Source organism: Struthio camelus, chromosome 2, assembly GCF_040807025.1.
Source record: "Struthio camelus isolate bStrCam1 chromosome 2, bStrCam1.hap1, whole genome shotgun sequence".
Classification (NCBI taxonomy): domain Eukaryota; kingdom Metazoa; phylum Chordata; class Aves; order Struthioniformes; family Struthionidae; genus Struthio; species Struthio camelus.
This window is the reverse complement of record NC_090943.1, coordinates 58,114,034-58,132,830: the sequence shown is the minus strand read 5'-3', so window position 1 is coordinate 58,132,830 and position 18,797 is coordinate 58,114,034. Positions and strand designations below refer to the sequence as shown.

The window sequence follows — 18,797 nt, the reverse complement described above, 5'->3', positions numbered from 1 at the left end:
TCACTTCTGCATGTTGCAGATGGCAGCTGTTTTAAACGGCACATTGCTCTTTTTTAAAATGTGGATATTGAAAATTTATCAATGATCACTGCCTAAAATAGACAAAACAGAGTAGCAAGCTCTTTTTCTTGGTATAAATTAGCATCACTCTCTGCCCCGTCCATTTCAATAAAACTACCAATTTACATGACCTGACAATTTGGTCCATACATTTTTACATTTATGCTACTTTGGCTAAAACTGAGGTTGGATAAACACTACAGTAAAATACAGACATAGTCAGCAAAGTATGAATCAAAAGACAAATATTCCTTTAACAAAATCTCATGGGAGGTAATTAAACAAACAGCCTCTTCGATGTTTAGCTGCGGAGAGAGGAAACAAATGGAACGATTCTTTCCTTACAATTGACCTTTCCTCATAATATGTGCCCCTTCTCTTCCTGGAAACAGCAGAACTACATATATCCAGCCCCGTGAAAGTTTGAGGGAGAAACAGAGAGTAAGACTCCACCTAGCAGAAATTTAATATAGCAAAATGGAGGTCTTTCAAAACAGACTCTCCTGGCAAATGGTTTCCCAAGGAATGTCCTTAAATCCTAGTATTATTTGAGTGTTACAATCCCTTTCTCTACTCTGTCCCTTAAAATGTGCCTCTTTCATTATCTCCAGCTTGTCATAAAATTTCCTTAATATATACTACTGTTGACACTACCAATTCCTATTTTTGTCATTCTTAGCTTTAAGAAGACACTGCTAGCCACCATTTTAACCATCGCTGTTTAGATTTTTGTGAGTACTGTTAGATGCTGCCGTGGCCAAAATATTAGTGGTTACTATATGTTAGGGCTGGGTAGCTGAAACAAATGCAGCAATGATAGGAATTGTTAAGAGAAAAGCTAATGGACATAGCACACGTGGAGAATAGCATGAATTGTGTATGTTCAGAAGGAATTTAAGGGGTGTTGTACATTACATGGCTTTGGGCCTCCTAAAGCTCCTGGAGAGTTAAAAAAAAAAAAAATCCCACTATGCTGCTTTCAAATCCTATGAGGAGGTACACCTTACGTTCCCTTTGATGGCTGACAATTTTTTGGTTAGCGTAAACAAGAACTAGGCCATATACCAGTTTCTTTCTGTCTTCTTGGAGATGACTACTGATCTGACAATGCTAACTTTGCATAGCTCTGTATATCAATCTGTAGCTGTCAAGAGATTTGGTTTAAGAACACTGAAGATTTTATAAGCAACTTGGCATATACATATTCATTTGCTGTTCATAACATACAGGAGGAACAATTGTAGTGTTGAACAACAGGGTAAAAAAAGCAATGCATCAGTCCCTTTGGCCTTATGTACACGAAAAATTATACCATTTTTCACTGAAAGTATACTTGACAGTGATTTAACTGAAATAAATCCCTCTTATAATATTCATTTCAGTATTAGAATATCTTATTTTGATTTAGATGAAATCTGCTCAAAATGAGCTTGACATGAAACTGAAACAAACATTTTTAAAAAGAAGGCTCTCCACTCAGTACGTCTCACCGGTTTAACTGAACTCAGTTAAAATCCTCCCTTAAATTAAGTGAATTTCCATTTGGAGGTGAGATAGCCCCGACTCAATGTCATCAGTAGAAAACGAAAATGCATCTTTTTCCATATGCTTTTGTAATTTGCATATCCTTCAAAAGAAGGCAACTGGCTTGTCTCTGAGAGTGGAACAGTCCTAGCACCATGGTCAATACTATATTTTACAGATTGTGGCCTCAGCCACTTTAAGTAAGACAAGGCAGCTGCTAAACTCAGAATAATAAACTCAGTTTGCAAGTAATTCTTGACAACAACAAAAAAAAAGGGGGAGGGGTTTACAGAAAACTGAAAATAATAGTACCTACATGCACACATGTAATACTTGGCAAGACAGAGATTCACTTCTGAATGAAGGATATTTTAGCGCTTTCCAAGCCAGTCCAAAATGAGGACAACGCTATTCTTTTAAATCCTTTTCCCTGTTTTTATTGCACATGACATATTACATTGTACTGTGCAGATGAGAAATTCCCTGCTTATTTAATTGTGATCCTTCAACGAATTTGAAAGGGAGTGCTTTATTTCCATTTCTTTAATTTACTAGTTCTTTAGCTGATGATTTTATTAACCCTTGTATTTGAGAACTGATGCTTAACAAAAAAGAAGAAGAAAAAAAGGCCCTTGGCAGTATTGTGAAGGCCTGGAACTGAATAATGCACTTTAATAATGAGGGATAGAGCTATGGCTTTTGCTGATGGCTGTGACCGGCTCTGTGACCTGATTATGTCGCAGAGTGTCAGCAGCTGAGACACTACAAAAGGGAGCGCATCCCATCAAATCTATCTCCATTGTAATCACCCTCACTGCTGAGAGGCTTGTTAGGAGCAGAGGATCCATCAGGCCTCATTAGCACCATTTACCATCAAGGAGCTCAAAGAGCAAACGTGTACCCTCTCATCAGAATAATGAGAACCAAAGTACTCCTATTATCTAATTGGATCAACAGTGCCACTCTCTCCATTTAGTTTTCTGAGCTACCTACGGGTTACAACTCCCCAAAATTAGTTATTTTGTTAATTGCCAGGGTGGAGGTGTGCCCAAGGTTTTCCATATACAGAAGGTTTTCACATCTGAAGAGCAAGGCACAAGCACAATGAAGAGTGAGTTCCTTGGAGGACACTCTTAGATTATACTGATACTATTCCTTTTAAGCTCACTGGTCAACTAAAATAGGTACTGTGCAGTACCACTGCACATATACTGTTTTCATATCAACCTATGAGGAAATAAAACTACTGTTCTCTTTTAATCATCAGACAGCTCATAATGCCAACTCTTATCATGACACCTTCTTACTCTTTATGATAAAATTAGTTGATTAGTTAATTGCTGAACTGGGATTTTTTTTTTCCTCTTTCTTAATAAGCTCACATTTTTCTAGTAAAGAAACTGAACTTGCTGAAGGGCTCCGCATCCACAGTTAGAATGTATTTGATCCTGCTAAAGAAGTCAAGAGACTTAAATGAATGTAACTGATGACAATTTAGCTCTAGGTTTTAGTCAACTAGAAAGTTGGATTGCAGGTAGCATTTATAGAAACAGAAGCATCAGCCACGTTTTCCATATGTTTAGTGATTCATTTCCTGACGAAGATTAAGAACAACAGCTAATATGCACGTATCGTATACTTAATATACATAAGGACAGCCAAATCTCTTTATATTTTCTCTTATTCATAACAACAGAGGAAAAAGAGAAACTTCTAATTATTACATCTCTGACGAATCCAAGTGCGGAAATGATACTAAGATTCTGATATGAGGGCAGACTGAGGCTGAGCAGGAGCACAGCTTCACTCTGAAGTAAGTGTGTATCTACTAAAATGGAATCTAGCAATTCTCTTACCCCCGCCTTTAAATTTAAGGTATAAAAGTCCAGTCCTGCAAATGCTTCCTGGAAAGTGCTGAGGGCAAACAGAATGTGAGCAGTGTTACATGGGCCAATAGCTCTTCATAATACGCCTGTGAAAATGAAAATTTGATTTAGAGTCCTCTACCAGTACTATATCAAATTAATCAGGTGATCTAGACATATTATTCCAATGGATTACATCTCTTTGCTACGGTGGTCTTGGGCAGCTCTGGTATTACCGTTCTTATTGCCGTTTAAAGGAAAACAAAAATTATACCAATTTTGTGAATGCAATAATTAATTTAACAACAAATACCTTATATAAATGGTTGTTAACACATATAATTTTATTATTGTGATTGTAAGAAACCCTAGACTTTTGGGAGTTAAGGCCATGCCATGTGTCATTTAAAAGATCATTTCCCTAAATTTGCTGTAGGGTCTTGGATATGACCTACAGCTTCATGTCTCTAGGGATTACTGATCACCATATATTTAGCCAGACAGATGGACACTTACAAGCCCTGACTTTTTACAGACGAGCAGCGTATAATTACAAAGATTGCACATACAATCTGGTAAGTCAACCAACCTTAAATTTGCAGGAGGGAGTTTTGAGTGTCAAACTTGTGATTCTTTGAAGGGGGCAATTTTCAAAGAGCAGATTCTTAGCATATTATGGAAATTCAGCTCCTTAACAAGTCCAAGGTGATCACTCAGAGGCATCCAGAATTACTATTCACTTTCACTCTCAGTTTTGAGGATACATACCTTGCATTTCTTGTTTAGTTGCTATAAATTCATTAATTTGCAAGGAACGTAGTTTCATTTCGGGTATGTAGTTTAATTTCACTAAATAATCCTGTTCTGAAGGCAGCTGTGTACTCTAAGCAACGCATGCTGAATACTAGGAAGATGGATGTTACATTACACACTTACTATCAATATTTATCTATATTGTGGTGAGTTCTGCAGTACTGATTATATACCAAGGAACGTTTGTAAAAACAATTACTAAAAAGATAGCCCTTATTTGAAAGGGCTAAGCAGACAGATAGATTCTGTAATTTTGTCCAACAATAGGGGAAGATTCTTTCTTTCTCCTCTCTTTCATTGCAACCTGCGGAATTACCGGATTTTATGTTACGTGTGGAATAAACAAGGGGTACTTCAGCCTGACTGAATCTATAGTTTCAGGCAGTGGGATATTCACAGTAGCAGATCTTTAAAGATACAATGTGTGTCCACACTTTCCTTATCTTTTCTGTGGAGAACTCGTAAAGGGAGAACTCCTGGAAAACTAGCCTGGCTTTATTTCTTCGGCTCTTACAATGACCGTCTTAGACGCCAAGTGCCTCATGTGAGCGGTGATTGTGAACCACTTCTGGAGCACCGATAAAAACAAGCAGGCTTCTAGGTGGAGCTGATCTGACTATGAGTTATAGGTATTATAACCAACTTTTCTTCCAAACCAATACCCCATCCCTCCAGAAATCTTAATAGGCTTTTGAGAGCCTCCATTTAAAGCTGGCTGCATAAAATGATCCTTTGATGAAAAGGGATTGAAACAAGGGTTAAAGTAGACATTGAAAGGTTATTGTAGAGGGCACATTGTTCATACAATCCTCCTTTAATATGTGTGGTGTGCACCTGCGATAAGATGATTCATTAGATAAGGCCTCACTTTGACAAGCTCCATCGTTCAACCCTCGGGGTAGTGATGGAACAATTCTGCACCCACCCAGTAAATATAACAAGGTCAGCATTTTTTTTCTGGGACTTGCATGGGGATAGTGAAGCTTAGGATGCATCTTTGTTTATGTGTTATGTTAAAAAAAAAAGGAGCAGATTATCTAAAGTGATGCCTTTTATTTTTCAAATGGGCCAAAATAGAAAAAACAGCCTCCGTTCCAATTAAATGAACTGGTAATAGAAAATTATCAGGAACCTTCCCCCCCCGCCCCATGTTTATGTTTTTTCACCATACAGATTTAAGAGTAGAAACTAAACTTCAGATTCACATACAACCCAAGCTGTATCATTTCAGCAAATGCTTACTAGCACCTGACATCCACGTAAGCGCTTTGGATATTACTGTACACCTAATTTGTAGGTGTACAGTATGACTATGACTTCTAATAACATCGTATCAATTACTGAGTTAGTGCAGTTCCAGTCTTAAGTTATATTAACAGATCTGTTACAGTGACTTTACTTGAAACAAGCAGTTGTGTTAATTTTATTCCTGGTAAGCAGAGTTACCAGGAATAATGGAGGAACGGAGCGGCCACGGTTTTGAAAGGTACTCAGATATGTTGCATCAATGGAGTTATTTACATAAATAAATTTAGATGTGCATCTTTCTGCATCTTATTAAGCCCAAGACTGAAATAGTTCATAACAAATAAGCAGCTCCCCAAACACAGAAAATGCACAATTTCTGTTTTACACTTATCATAAACCTTGTTCAAATCTCTATTTGGAAAATTTTTAAAAAAGTACAAAAGTTTCTCTCAAATTTGCATTACAGCCTGTCAGATTCATTGCAAATTACTGAATTTAGTTAATCAGGAAATGAACAGGCCACCCAATTAAATCCATTAAGGATACCTCTTTACAATTTAAGCTTTGTTCCTTTACTTAGACTATCTAATATCTTTTTATAAATGCCATAGCTTGGGGGAAAAAAAAAGAAAACAAGGAAAAGTATAGCCTTAACAGTGCAATAGCACATTAATATAGTTCTCTGTCATTAGGCTTTATCCAAGGAAGAAGACAGCTGGTACTTTTGTCAAGAATCAGAGGGTTGCTAGATTAGCAGCACGAGAGTCAGTAGTGACCTACACACGTTTAAAATACTACATTATTACACTACTGCGATCTCTTCAAAAGGCTGGATTAAAAAAAGCCCCAAACCCTTTCTGGATCGAGAGCACTTTATAGCACCTCCTAACTTCTTTCCTGTTCTCAGACTTTCCATTTCTTACCTTGTTTGTGAAATCAATATTTATTTATCTCCAATACGTGCACTTTTAAATTGCTGTCAGACAAGCGGAACTCATTTTTGTCCCAAGATCAGCCTGCCATCAAAATTCACTGTTTTGCCCATCTTCTACTCACCTGTCCTTGTGCATTAGTGACGAGCTGACCTGTGACCCCCTGAAGGCTGGAGAGCGCATTGCCAAAGGCCTGCGAGCTGGCTATTGAGCCCATAGCTGCCGCTGCTGCAGCCGCTGCTGCTTGACTTGCTAGCGGATTATTAACCAGCTGAAAAAAAAGAAAGAAAAGATCATGGTAAAGCCACCAATAAACACAGAGTGCTAACTGGCAAAGAGAAAGGCGTTTGTGCTAACAAGGAGGAAAACTCTGGCTGCTTGAGCAGTTTTGAGAGGTTCTTATTTCTGAGGCTCTGGTCTCTTTGATGATGAATGGATTTAAAAAACCCAGAGGAAATTCCATACAAATACTGAAGAATAAAACTCTTCTTTTCCCTCTTATTCTTTGATTTAGAGGGGGAAGGGGAGTTATGCCTGTGTTATTTCTTTAGGTGTAACGGCCTAATGCCACAGGTGTAGCAGCTTAATCCTGCTGTTAACAGAATTCAATGAAAGATTAGCATGTGATTTGAACAGGACTGGGATATTTGCTTGGGGATATACTTCAGAACAGAGACTATTTAGCTAATGACCCCAGAAATGAGAGAAACCTGCAGCTCCTTTCAGTTTATATTGTCAAAGAATTGGTCTCAACATCTAGATAAATCACAGCTTGGAACTCAACCCTATGATTAACTTCAGTGGAAATCAACTGCAGATTCAAAATTTCCCTTTGCAAAATATAAGAGGTCCTAAGAAACTTGCTGTTTCTCATCTGTGAATGACTAATTTCTGGGCTCACATAAAATTTTCAGGAAGTGAGTCTTAACACACACCTTAGGGTACTTCATTTACAGCATTGAGCCCGTACATGGCTTTCCCCCTTGGAGACTATCTGAATCCCACAGAGGAGCATTCATATCAACACTTGGGTTTATAAAACATGTGAAACGGTTGTTCCCCTGTCAGAATCAAATGTCCTCTGGGAGATGCCTTGCTCACTGGATTATTGTGAAGTTTATATTTCCTCATCCTTTTCTGAAAGTGAAGAAACTTTGAACCTTGTGCACAGAGATGACAGTACAGGAAAAAAGTCAGTAACTGTTACTGGGACAGCTCCCCAGTAACAATCACAGAAACCCCCCCGAATTCAATAGAGTGACAACATAGTTTAGCATGGGTTGGCCCCCTAAGAATCACTGCATATAGCAGGGCTTGCAAAATGCATTGCAGTGTGGGCAGAAGTTTGACAGAAAAAAGAAGTCTGGGGCAGCAAAGACACTTTTCCTCATGTTTATGTAAAAATGCTGAGGCTAACTCAAAACAGCTTGACATTTGAGCTGAAATTAAAAGCAGTTTTAAGTCCTGAGATGATAAGTGGATTTTCAATGCTGTGGAAATGGAGAGTCACAGACACCAATAAGGAATACGCTCCACAGACAGGCTCCGCTTCAAAATACGTTATAAAAAATTAATCCGTGATTAGTAGATGTTTTAAGCATGTTACAGATATGAGTAGTGTGTATGTTATAGATGTTTAGAAGCCCATCAGTAGAAGATGTCAGATATGGTTATAATCTATGCTTATAAGAAACCTACTTGTTTGTTGCACATTACAAAATCCACAATTGATTGGTCATACATTAAAACATCTATTAATCATTTATTAGCCCTTCATGAAGTATTTATAAATGGAACCTTGATATAAAGCGTTGCCTAAAGGGGTGCCTTGGGCACATCCAATCCCTCTAGAAATTGTAAAGTAAATAACTAAATAAAGATTAGTAGCAGTGCTGGGCAAAAAAGATGACATTGTTGGAGGAAATATTTTGATTTAGAAAAAATTATTGCAGGACTCTCCAAAAACAGTCTGCAAGACTGCAAGAAAACCAAGAAGGTATAAAACAGAAAGGGAGAAGCTGCAATGACTGCCAGGTCCGTCTTTATTAGCAGTGAAAAGCGTAGAGATGTGCATGATAAACAAGGGGAAGATCTGTCCCTGAAAGTACAGCGTACACAGTTCACCCAACTGCACAAGGTGCCAGCACCAAATGTAGGTGCATCTGCTCCTCAGTGACTTGAGGGGTATTGCCTGAGCACAGCAGCATGTTAAATAACAAATTTGGATAAACTCATCAGTTTGCTGTTCAAAACAGTGGAATAAAAGTAACTTCCTTATTGTTCAGATATGAAGCTGGTAAACTCTGCCCTTCACGGGCAACACTGGGACTTCTGTAATCACCTCGTAATTGGAAACACAGACAGAAGAAAAAGGCTGCAGCAAAAGTATACGGTTTTCAGAAAAGGCCTTCAATTGTGTTGTAGGTCTTATTAGGCCCCCACAAATTATCACATCTGTTATTTAGCATCTAATTGCAGGTATAAATAATAATCTTTGCATAGCTATCTGACATCAGCTAACAAAATAAACTAGCTGCTATAATTTATGGCCTCAGCTGCGTGTAGGAACAGTTCTTGGGGGAAATAAGTAAGCTCGTGAATCTGAAAACGACCAAGGGTTAAAGCTTTCTAAAAATCAGACTATCATCTCCTAGAATCTCCTTTCTATTTTTCTTGCTCCAGTTTTCAAAAACTGTACATTTTCAAATACAACAATAAAATCTAATTAAAACAAACCCTGGAGACACTTAGGATTGCTTTTAGTTGCATCACAGAGATAAGCTACTTATTAAAAATGATGGCAGAGGATATGATATGCATAGGTACCCTGGGCAGTACCATGTTCCAGGAGAAATCACACTGAACAGGCCAACTCACAGAGTAAGATACTACCAAACACATATAAACACATCCCTGTCTGCCCATAAGTCCGACTAAAAAAAGAGTAGATACATTTTTCTCTGAACGCTGTGGGAAGCTGTTGTGAGCTGTTGACTGCAAACTACCCTCTACTAAATTAACCCCCTTTATATCAAGATGCAAATTGGGAATGGAGACACCCATTTTATTCCATTATATCTGGACCATAAGATAACTTCTGGTACTTTGTATCTTGCTGTTATTTTAAAAATAGTATCTCTGACTTGAGAGATTAACGACATTTCTTAGTGCAGGCTGGGCACCAGAGAACACTTTCTAGAAATATTAGAGCTGTATTGTGAAAGAGTCCCACAAAGGACTCTTCCCCTTTTGTTTCTGTATTTAAATAATGATTTAATTTGGAAGGCTGAGACCTTTGGAGCTGTCAGTTCTACTGCCCAAATTTGTGCTCCCGGTCAAAACACCAACCGTAACAGCAGGTAATAGCGATCTTAGTTTAAAGTGACAGGCCTACCTCTCAATAATGCCTCAGTTAATGACATGATTATTTGGAGGAGCAAATTTTATAAAGAAGAATCTTGCAATAACTGAGTAGCTTCAGTAAATTTTTCTGACTTCCCAAAGCTGAACTTTTACAGGAAAAGTACATGAAACTGGTTCTGCTCTAACTCAGTGAACAGCAGGAGGCATTCCACTGAAACAGGATGCACGCAGATAAGAAGATCCTGTAAAACAAGAGGGGATGAAAGAGGCACTGTGTTCAAGATCCTAAAATGGTGACATGTGAAGTGAGAGTTTTAGGCTTAGGAAATAGTCTACTGAAAGCATAATTCAAGGAAAAGGATGGTGGAATCAATGTCGCAAGCAGCTCTCTTGAGAGCCACATATACGTTTTTCTTGTGGTCGAGTATTTCCTTCCTCCTTTTTCCAAAGCCAACTTTGTATCTAAGTGAACTTATTGTAAGAAACTCATCAAGCATGCACATATATGTTGAATACAACATCAGATTTGATAGCATACATACTAATTTTACTCCTATCTACAAAGTGCTTATCTTACTGAACTTTGATTTCACTGGCCTGGCAATCATAGAACCAGTTTTATTCATTACAGTATCACAAATATTAAGAAAAAAAACAGATGGTTTGACCGATGAAATGAAATGCCAAGGTATTTCAGGATGCCAGACCACCATACGAAAAATTGGGCCTGCCTTAGTGTAACCTGAAAGGTAAGGTCATTTTCTGTAATGCCAGTATAAGAAGAAACTTAGAGATCTTGTGGGTTTTTCAAAGGATTTGTGGGAAAGGCTAGGGAGTGAAGCTATTTTATCTGAATGTAGCAATGGAGAAGGAAGTGACATACTGTGGAGTAACACTAACTTTTTTTTTCCAAAAAAATTTATGTATTTTTTAGGAAGATTTTTAAGATTCTCATATTTCTGAATATTTCCTAGAGATGAAATTAGTGCAGAAAAGCAATTTGCTTGATTAAGCACTGACAGATCCTTAGTCTCTTACCTTCTCAGACAATCCTTTCTGGAGGGAGCTTCACACAATATCCAGCTACTAAGGGAGCTTTCCTAAATAAATGCTTTTCATGGGAAAACAACAAAATTCTTTGATTTAAATAACCCTAAAAGTTTAGGCGTTGATGCTTATTTTCCTAATCACCTTCAATATGCATGTATACCTTGTACCAATGGATAGCTCCTTGGACCTACATGAAATCTCAAAATCCCTGAAGGAATTTTTAAAAGGGCACTGGAAAGACTTTTCCACTTAATCCTGGGAAAGCATCTAGATACCACAGGGATGAGCTCCAAATAAATGTTTACAATAATCAACAATAAGAGGACTACTTAGCATTTATATAGAATTTTACAGTCAATTTTTTCAACTACGGGTGCCTGAGCTCTGGCTGTTTAATTTACCTTTAGGGTCTTAAGCAAAAATAGCTAATTTTTTTCAAGAAACCTGTGAAAAGGCAGAGCCTAAGAAGGCCAAGAGACAGAATCAATGATAGGTAACACAAAACAAAAACAAATCAATTATATACAAAAAGATATTGTACTCAAACACTTTGGAAACCCTATGTATTTCAGATTTCAGCAAGGGATATTTCTTATATTTTGCCTCTCCCCCCAACATCCTTTTTAGGCTTATGTAATTGGATAATTACAACATTTAACTTTTCTAAATGAACAATAGGGTAGAATGTCTAATAAAATGGCTGTCACAGAGCCTAATCATGCATAACTGAAAATATGCCCCAACAGGCAAATGTTTGAAGCAAATTCCAAATTCTGGAAAAAAAAAAATCTGTCAACAATTGTTATTAGTACAGTGCCTGGATATGATCAACCTATAAGTATACAACCTAGCTACAGTATTCAGACCCATCCAGTAATAAGAAGATATTTCAAAATTGCATAGAACTACATTTGCAAATGGTTGTACATGGTAAGAGCTCTAAACAGGCGAATTAGACAGACGTTTTAGCATATGCACATATGTCAGATATTGATGTGCAGAATACAGTGTAGAGATGAAGATACCGGAATATCTGAAAGCACAGACTTGCCAGGGACACTTAAAATATCTGGTTCTCACAGATACTTAATCTGCTCATTATATACATTTATTGTGGCTGAGATATTTGCTGTCTATATCTATGCTGAATTTTCTATCAGGAATAAGTACTGATAGTGGTATCACTGATGCGACATGACTTGATTCAATGCAAAGCGACACGACCCGAGGTGATGGGAAGCACACAACTCTCATGTACGCCCTGATATGACATGGAGAGAGGAGGATGCACAAAACTTCTCACAGTGTCTTACAGAGAAGGTGCTGCTGGTCAAATTGGAACCCGTCTAAAAAACTACGATTACAATTTACATGACCAAAAAAAGCCACATTATAATATAGCCATCGTAAAGCAAATAAACAACAAATATAATTCCCAGATCTCCAAGACCAAACTATCAGAGATATGAACAAGCGAGTGGAAACCACCCTAGCCATTTTCATTTCTGCTCCCTTAGTGAAGGAGAGAAAAGAGAGGAAAAGAAAGTAGGGGAAAGGAATCCTGTTTCGGTCTAATCCTGCCAGAGAAGGCAAATGGAAGTTGTCAGCATATCTCAGGTTGGTAACCAAACAGAAGAGAGAAAAAGGAAGGGCCACAGACCCATGTATATGTACAGACAGGCAACTGAGAAGATATTAGGAAAAAATGTAATATACAATAGAGCTGACTGACTCCTTTCAGAGCTGATGAATACTTGTAGATGACCCACTGACTGCCCACAGAGTTTAGTTCTTTGGGTTCCCGGACGTCCACATTTATCACGTTTATTTATAAGTACAAAATGTTCCAGATCAGTATCTGCTGACATAAAACTCTTCCAGACCCATTTTGAATTAAACAGACCCATTTTGGTTTAGTCTGGTTAGCTGCCTGACCCTTTAAGTTAACATGCTCTTTAAAACATCCATAATTGTATATTTCATGCATCGTGTAAGCATGCTGTAAATATAAGGAACTTATCTCATCTCACTTGATGAAATTTTACATCAGTACCAATCCTAAATGCTATTGGTACTCATGAGAGGGGAATGAGTACTGAAAAAAGTGTCTTAATTCTCTAATTTTCTAAAGTAGCTCCCATGTGTGCTAAGAATGTAAGCAAAGAGGATCTTCTAAACTTTCCAGAAGGGGTTGAAACTCAGCTCATTTCAGGTTGATTAGTTCCTTGGTTCCTGCGTTTGTCTATTTTAGAATGATTTATCCAGCTTCTGAAAGATGCTTTCCTCGCAAGAAAAATGGTTACTTCAGGGCTTCCTTGCTGCTAAAAAAATGATCTCTTATCAAAAGGAAATTGCCATCTGTCTCCTCGGGTAAGGGCCCAGCACTTGGGTCTCAGTGATCTAGCAGCTGTGGGAAGGGTGTCCACTGAGAGACACAACAAATTAATCTCCTTAATCTAAAACATTTATTTGCCTTTAATTTGAATGTGTGAATGCCACGTGCACATGTAACCTTGACCATTAAATACATAGAGGATAATGAACCCATAAATGTTACAGATGCAACGTGAGGTCTCACCATGAAAATATGCCTCTTTGTGTCTGAGTATTTGAGTAAACTTTTCTGAAACGGTCTTGTTTTGCAGTATATGCAGTCTTAGTATACGTGCCTGGAACTGTTTATCTGAATATTCATTAAAAAAAAAAAAGACTGTTAGGTACAGGCTTTCTCTTTTTCCCCTAGAAGAATAAATCCTTCCTAATGACTGAGAACATATTTAAGGCTTCTTTAAAATTCTAAGCCAGCTGCTCTACCAACACCCTCATTTTTGAACCTGGAAATGGTTCTGGACTCTTCCATTTATTTATAATGTAATAAAACCACAGGAAAGGTCTGCTTCCCTGTGAGCTAACAACAAATCTCTCATTGACTTCAACATGAACAAGATCAAATCTGAAACTAAAATTACGGGGAATATTTTTCTTTTGTCTGCCTTCAGCTCCAAACCTTGGCTAGTAGATTCACCAACTTTCACAAGATTTTTTGCAAACCCGATGCAGATGACTCCTGAGTGCACTGGAAAGATTACAGGTGAAGATACAGATAAGGCCAACATCCAAATCCGATTCTGAATCCAGGTATCAAGAAAGCTGGAAGGATTTAATCCGGAGCAGTTACTCTTGTTCGCCCGACAGTCTAAATGACATGGGCATTCTAACCGGTGTGTTTTAAAAGTTCTCTATTTTCCAGTTTTGCATGGAGAACATATAAGATGTCCAATCAGTTGAGACTGAGTTTTGCTTAGACATCGGGGTTTCGCAGAAAATCTCAGTGTACAAAGTGAGATTTGGGAAGCGTGAACAAAGTTGAAGGAAGAGTTTCATTCGAAAACCTGGAGATCAAAATCACAGTTCTAATAAAGTTAATATAAGGGGGGAGTGATTACCACTAAAAACAAGCCCCCCGAGCCAGTGTCTGTGTGTGGGGAGAGGGCAGGTAAAAAACACTGCAGGGGGTTCCTATGCCTGACCCTGTTCACATTTGCCTCGCTGCATTGCTTTATTACGGCTCTGATCACCCAGTGATGGATTGGGCATATGACTTTCTTCAGCTCTTTGCTGTCTGCATATCAGTGGGGGGGGGGGTTACTGCTGCTAAAGACAGAGTGATGAACACCTGTGAGCCTGTGTCCCCCCTCTATATAGGAATTACCTCCTTGCAGCAGCACGACGTGAACATATTGCAGCTCAGATGGTAGCAACTTCCTGCCACATTCACTTTTGGAAGCTTTAATTTGGCTCTAAACATATAAGAAGCCACTACCTGACACAGGGTGGATTACACACACCACTTTAAAGCCGCTGTTTCTGCATACATACACGCATTATGTTCACCTTGTTACCTGCAGTCCTGCTCTGCACATAAAGCTACATATAACGTGGTAACAACCATGCATTCAACAAGCCAAAAGCGGTGCCCTCAATGTATCTCCTACCGAAGAAGAAAGGCAGAAACGTTAATACTGTACTGCAGCCACACATGAAAAATTTCCACAGAGAACCCTCCCTCCTCCCAGGCACTTCCATCTGATCTGGTGGCAGCAAGAAACCTGCTCCCAAAATGAGCCGTAAGTCCTGCCACAGGAGCGGCGCTGCCGGAGCTCTGCTACGCAGGCTGCATGGGGCTGGGCTGCCTCCTCACAGCATCAGCTACGTAATCCCAGCTGGACATGTTCTTCTGAGAGGTGCAGAGGACACATCTACCAGTATTTCTAATACTATTGGTTACCTTGGAACCAGTTAATTTTTCTTTCCCCCACCTTTCTTGCGACTCCTCTGTGGATTTGGGTTTTTTTTCCTTTTTTTTGCCATGCTATACTCTCCTTCCGCGTTTCCCTGTTTGATTCCTTTTCTCTGATCTCTTATCTCCAGTCTCAGCTACTTCGCTCAAGTCATTCTGGGTCTGATCACCATAGGTTTTCCATGTGGGAGTTCAGAGAGAGCTGCAAGAGCAGCACTGAACCTTCTGCATCCGTAATGCTGCCATCTTAATTCCTAATCAATTTCAAAGCTGTATTAGAAACTCATATATTTCACCTCTGCACAATCCAAATAACATCAGGTTGCCACCAGCAAATGAAGCCTGGAAATATAATTAAAAACATGCAGGCTAGCAACATACTGTTTCTGAGATCTTTGCAATTGCCATGGTGCTAGGCACTATAAATTGACGGCAAGAGGGTATGTGGAACTGAGATCCTCTTACAACAAAAGTGTAGCTCCCTACTGCTACCTCAGGTAGCAGAAGAACTGCTGCTAGCTGAATGTGAGTGACGACTGCAAGAATAAACTGAGGAATTTTTTGCTGCAAGGATCAATTCCAAACAGGTTAAAAGCTGAGGCTGAGATCCTGCAAACCCTGCTTAAAGTTAAGACTGCGTGTGAGTCTTAATGCCACCCTGAGTAAACTTGAGAGTTGGTCTTAGTATGTTTTTGTGATGAGAGTTGTCCATTTACAGACACAGACTGGATACGATTTATACTCCATGTTATTTATATATGTCATTACATAAAATCATATCCAAATATTAATTTAACCCTACACTGCTATCACTGTATTTTAAACATAAATCATGGCAAGATTTGGCTCCTAATCTACCTCTGTTTTGTATGAAGTCAGGCTGTCAGAAATAATGCCTATGCTATTATTCAGTTTCTGTTACTGGCTGAATGCATAGACTGGGGAAAGTCTAATTATCATTTACAATAAATAATTTCCTCCATATTTATTATCAATAGAAATCTACTCATAGAGATTCAGCCAAGGAATTCTGCTATACGGGCAAAAATATGTACTATCTTTTTCAACAGCAGCTCAGCTTACAACCTGAATGTCTGTAGCTTTTTCATTAAATTCATTATTGCCTTACTGTATCTAGACTCTTGTTCTTCCATAAGGCACTGTCAATAGACAGACAGATGAATTTCTTCATGTTCAAGTATTTTCTACTTTTATCTGTTGACCAGATTCACAAAATATTTATGGGCCCTGTAGCAATTCTTGTGCTTTACAAAACAAGGGATTTTTTTGTGCTAAAAATAATGTTAAGTTCCAAGTTCTTGGACTGATTCTCACTTCTCTTCACACTGACAAAAATCTGGTGCAATTTTAATGAGGTCAGTGGAACCGCAGTTGTAAAGCAGAGGTAACTACCATCAGAAACAGCCTCTTTAATATCTTACAGGCTACAAATCTGCTGTAAAGAGGGGAATGACAGCCTCATTTGGAACTCTGGCATTAGCTAACTACACTTATATTTCATTTAAATCAAATATTCACAACCAAAGGCCTATTTCCTCTTTGCATTTTTGCCACTGTAAACCAGAGAAGCCATCCACTGAAGTCAAAACACCTACAGCAGTGAAATTAATGGATTTTTTTTTTTCTGTTTGCAGACTGAAAAATTCCCTTCAACTGCCCTGCTCACCCCCCTCAAAACAAAACCAAAACAGTAACAAAACACAGTTCAGATGGATCTAGAACGAAAAAAAGAAATACATTTTAGGTCACACTGAACATTTAGTTTAGCCCAAAACAACTCACTGAAAGGAAATGTGAAAACGGATCACCCATCACAGATAGGTGTTTTGAAACTGGGAGGAAATATTTCATTTCAAGTAAATCATTCTTACTTGCCTTTTTGCACCCCCCATTTTGGGGGAGGGAAGAACATAGGAACATATAAATTTATGTGTACAACTATTTGCCAAAATATTCCTTTGGAAAGAGTGCGATCTGCAGAGCTCTTTGCAACCACTAGCATTGGCGGGTGCTACTGGTAATTCTGCAAGTAAGAGGGTAAGCCTGGGATCAAGAATTTGATGACCCAGTCTGACAATGTATTTGTCCTAATGTACCTCAAATATCGCAGAAACTGCAATGAACCCAGTCTGAGGGCAATCGAGACTGGACTACTTCACTATGCTTATCACATTCATATTACTTGGACATGCAATAAAATGAATACTCCCCATAAAACACAAGGTATATGCTGAATTTCACTTTCAGAACTTAAAGCTGAACTTGCTCCCTGGAAAGAGAAATTTCATGGTAACATTTTACATGAGATGAATGAGTAGTCCTTTTTTGTTTTTCCTTTCAAACATTCCTTTGACCATTATTTTGCCTCAAAGTACTTTGCTGCTTAATTTCAGTTTGCTGGAAGTGTTAGTGAGAACAACTTTAAAGTTGATGTAAAGAGGTGAAGTTTACCGGATTTCAACATGCCGTGCCCATTTTTTTTCTGGGTTGAACATGACTGTAAGGAAATAGCGTTAAATAATCAGGAACTGGAGGGCAGTGGCATGGTAAGAATGCAAGGACAAAACAGGCAAACAGAAAAGAGATGGTCTCATTTTAAATATGTATTAATTAAACACAAGATGAGCGTGCAGTCATTTGGCATTGAATTGTTTCCTCCTTCAACAACAGTAATCAATAGACAGGTAACAAGCCTATCAGCTTTAGCTCAGACTCAGAGATAGGCAAGGATTCTGGGTTGCAACAGACCTGGTGAACATCAGTCAGCTAAAAAAGGCAAACAAGACGAACGGTTTAAACTGTTCATCAGTGTAAACAGTTTGCGTGGGGCCAGGAGACACTTCTTTGATTGCAGCTGAAAAAGGGGAATGCGAGTGTGCTAAGGAGGAATTTCCTTTCTGACTCCTGACTTCTTAGCATTAGCCTGCTAAGAATTGTAGGTTGCTAATGCACCTGACCGGAGGCGTGCCGAGAGCCAGGGCCCAAGGTCTGTTTGAGGGTTGCCTTGCATTGCCCTCTACTGAAGCCCACACCAGGGAATGTTAGAAAGCTTCTTCTCTCCACTGGTGTGACAAATATCTAATTCCCAGCAGATTTAACTGGTATACTGTTTTAAGTCCAAAATATTTCCTTTGATGTCAAGAAAATTACTCCAGCTATTTAAATCAGTGTCAGTGAAACGAGACCTCTCTCTTTGTTCCTGACGAAAATCCATCCCAGGCAGCGTGCCTCTAAGAGCCATCTGCCTAACAGGTGGAATCCCATGGAGGGCGGCGTAATTACACCGACCTACAGCAGGGCAGAATTTAGCCAGCACGGATGCTGGCTAGTGAAAAATAAATCAGGAACTTTATGGATATTAAAAAGAGTGTTAAAACAGGGTGTTTTATACAATAATTATAAGGTTATTTCTCAGTAATTCAATCTACGGAGGGTGAAAATATCTTTTTTATTGTTGCCTGTGATGGTAATAATTCTCTCTGGCATCTGTAAAAGCAACAATAGCTTTTCATTGATTTTGCTTAAAAGGAAAGTTCAGGGTTAGAAAATTAGTATTTCATGTGGAAACATGAAAAACTTTCCAAAGTATATGCAGTGGAAATAGTAATAATTATGTTTGAG

The 18,797-nt window shown here is 38.5% G+C and overlaps 1 protein-coding gene across 5 annotated transcripts in view; it reads right to left on the bottom strand.

Annotated features, from left to right (window-relative positions):
* The window catches only part of POU6F2 (POU class 6 homeobox 2), a 315,713-nt gene that overhangs the window by 55,007 nt on the left and 241,909 nt on the right, over nucleotides 1-18,797 (bottom strand). For all 5 annotated transcript variants that reach the window (XM_068935937.1, XM_009679430.2, XM_068935939.1 and 2 more), the window contains exon 6: nucleotides 6,567-6,713. In XM_068935937.1, the coding sequence (XP_068792038.1) occupies nucleotides 6,567-6,713 (147 nt within the window). The remainder of the gene's footprint in view (nucleotides 1-6,566; nucleotides 6,714-18,797) is intronic.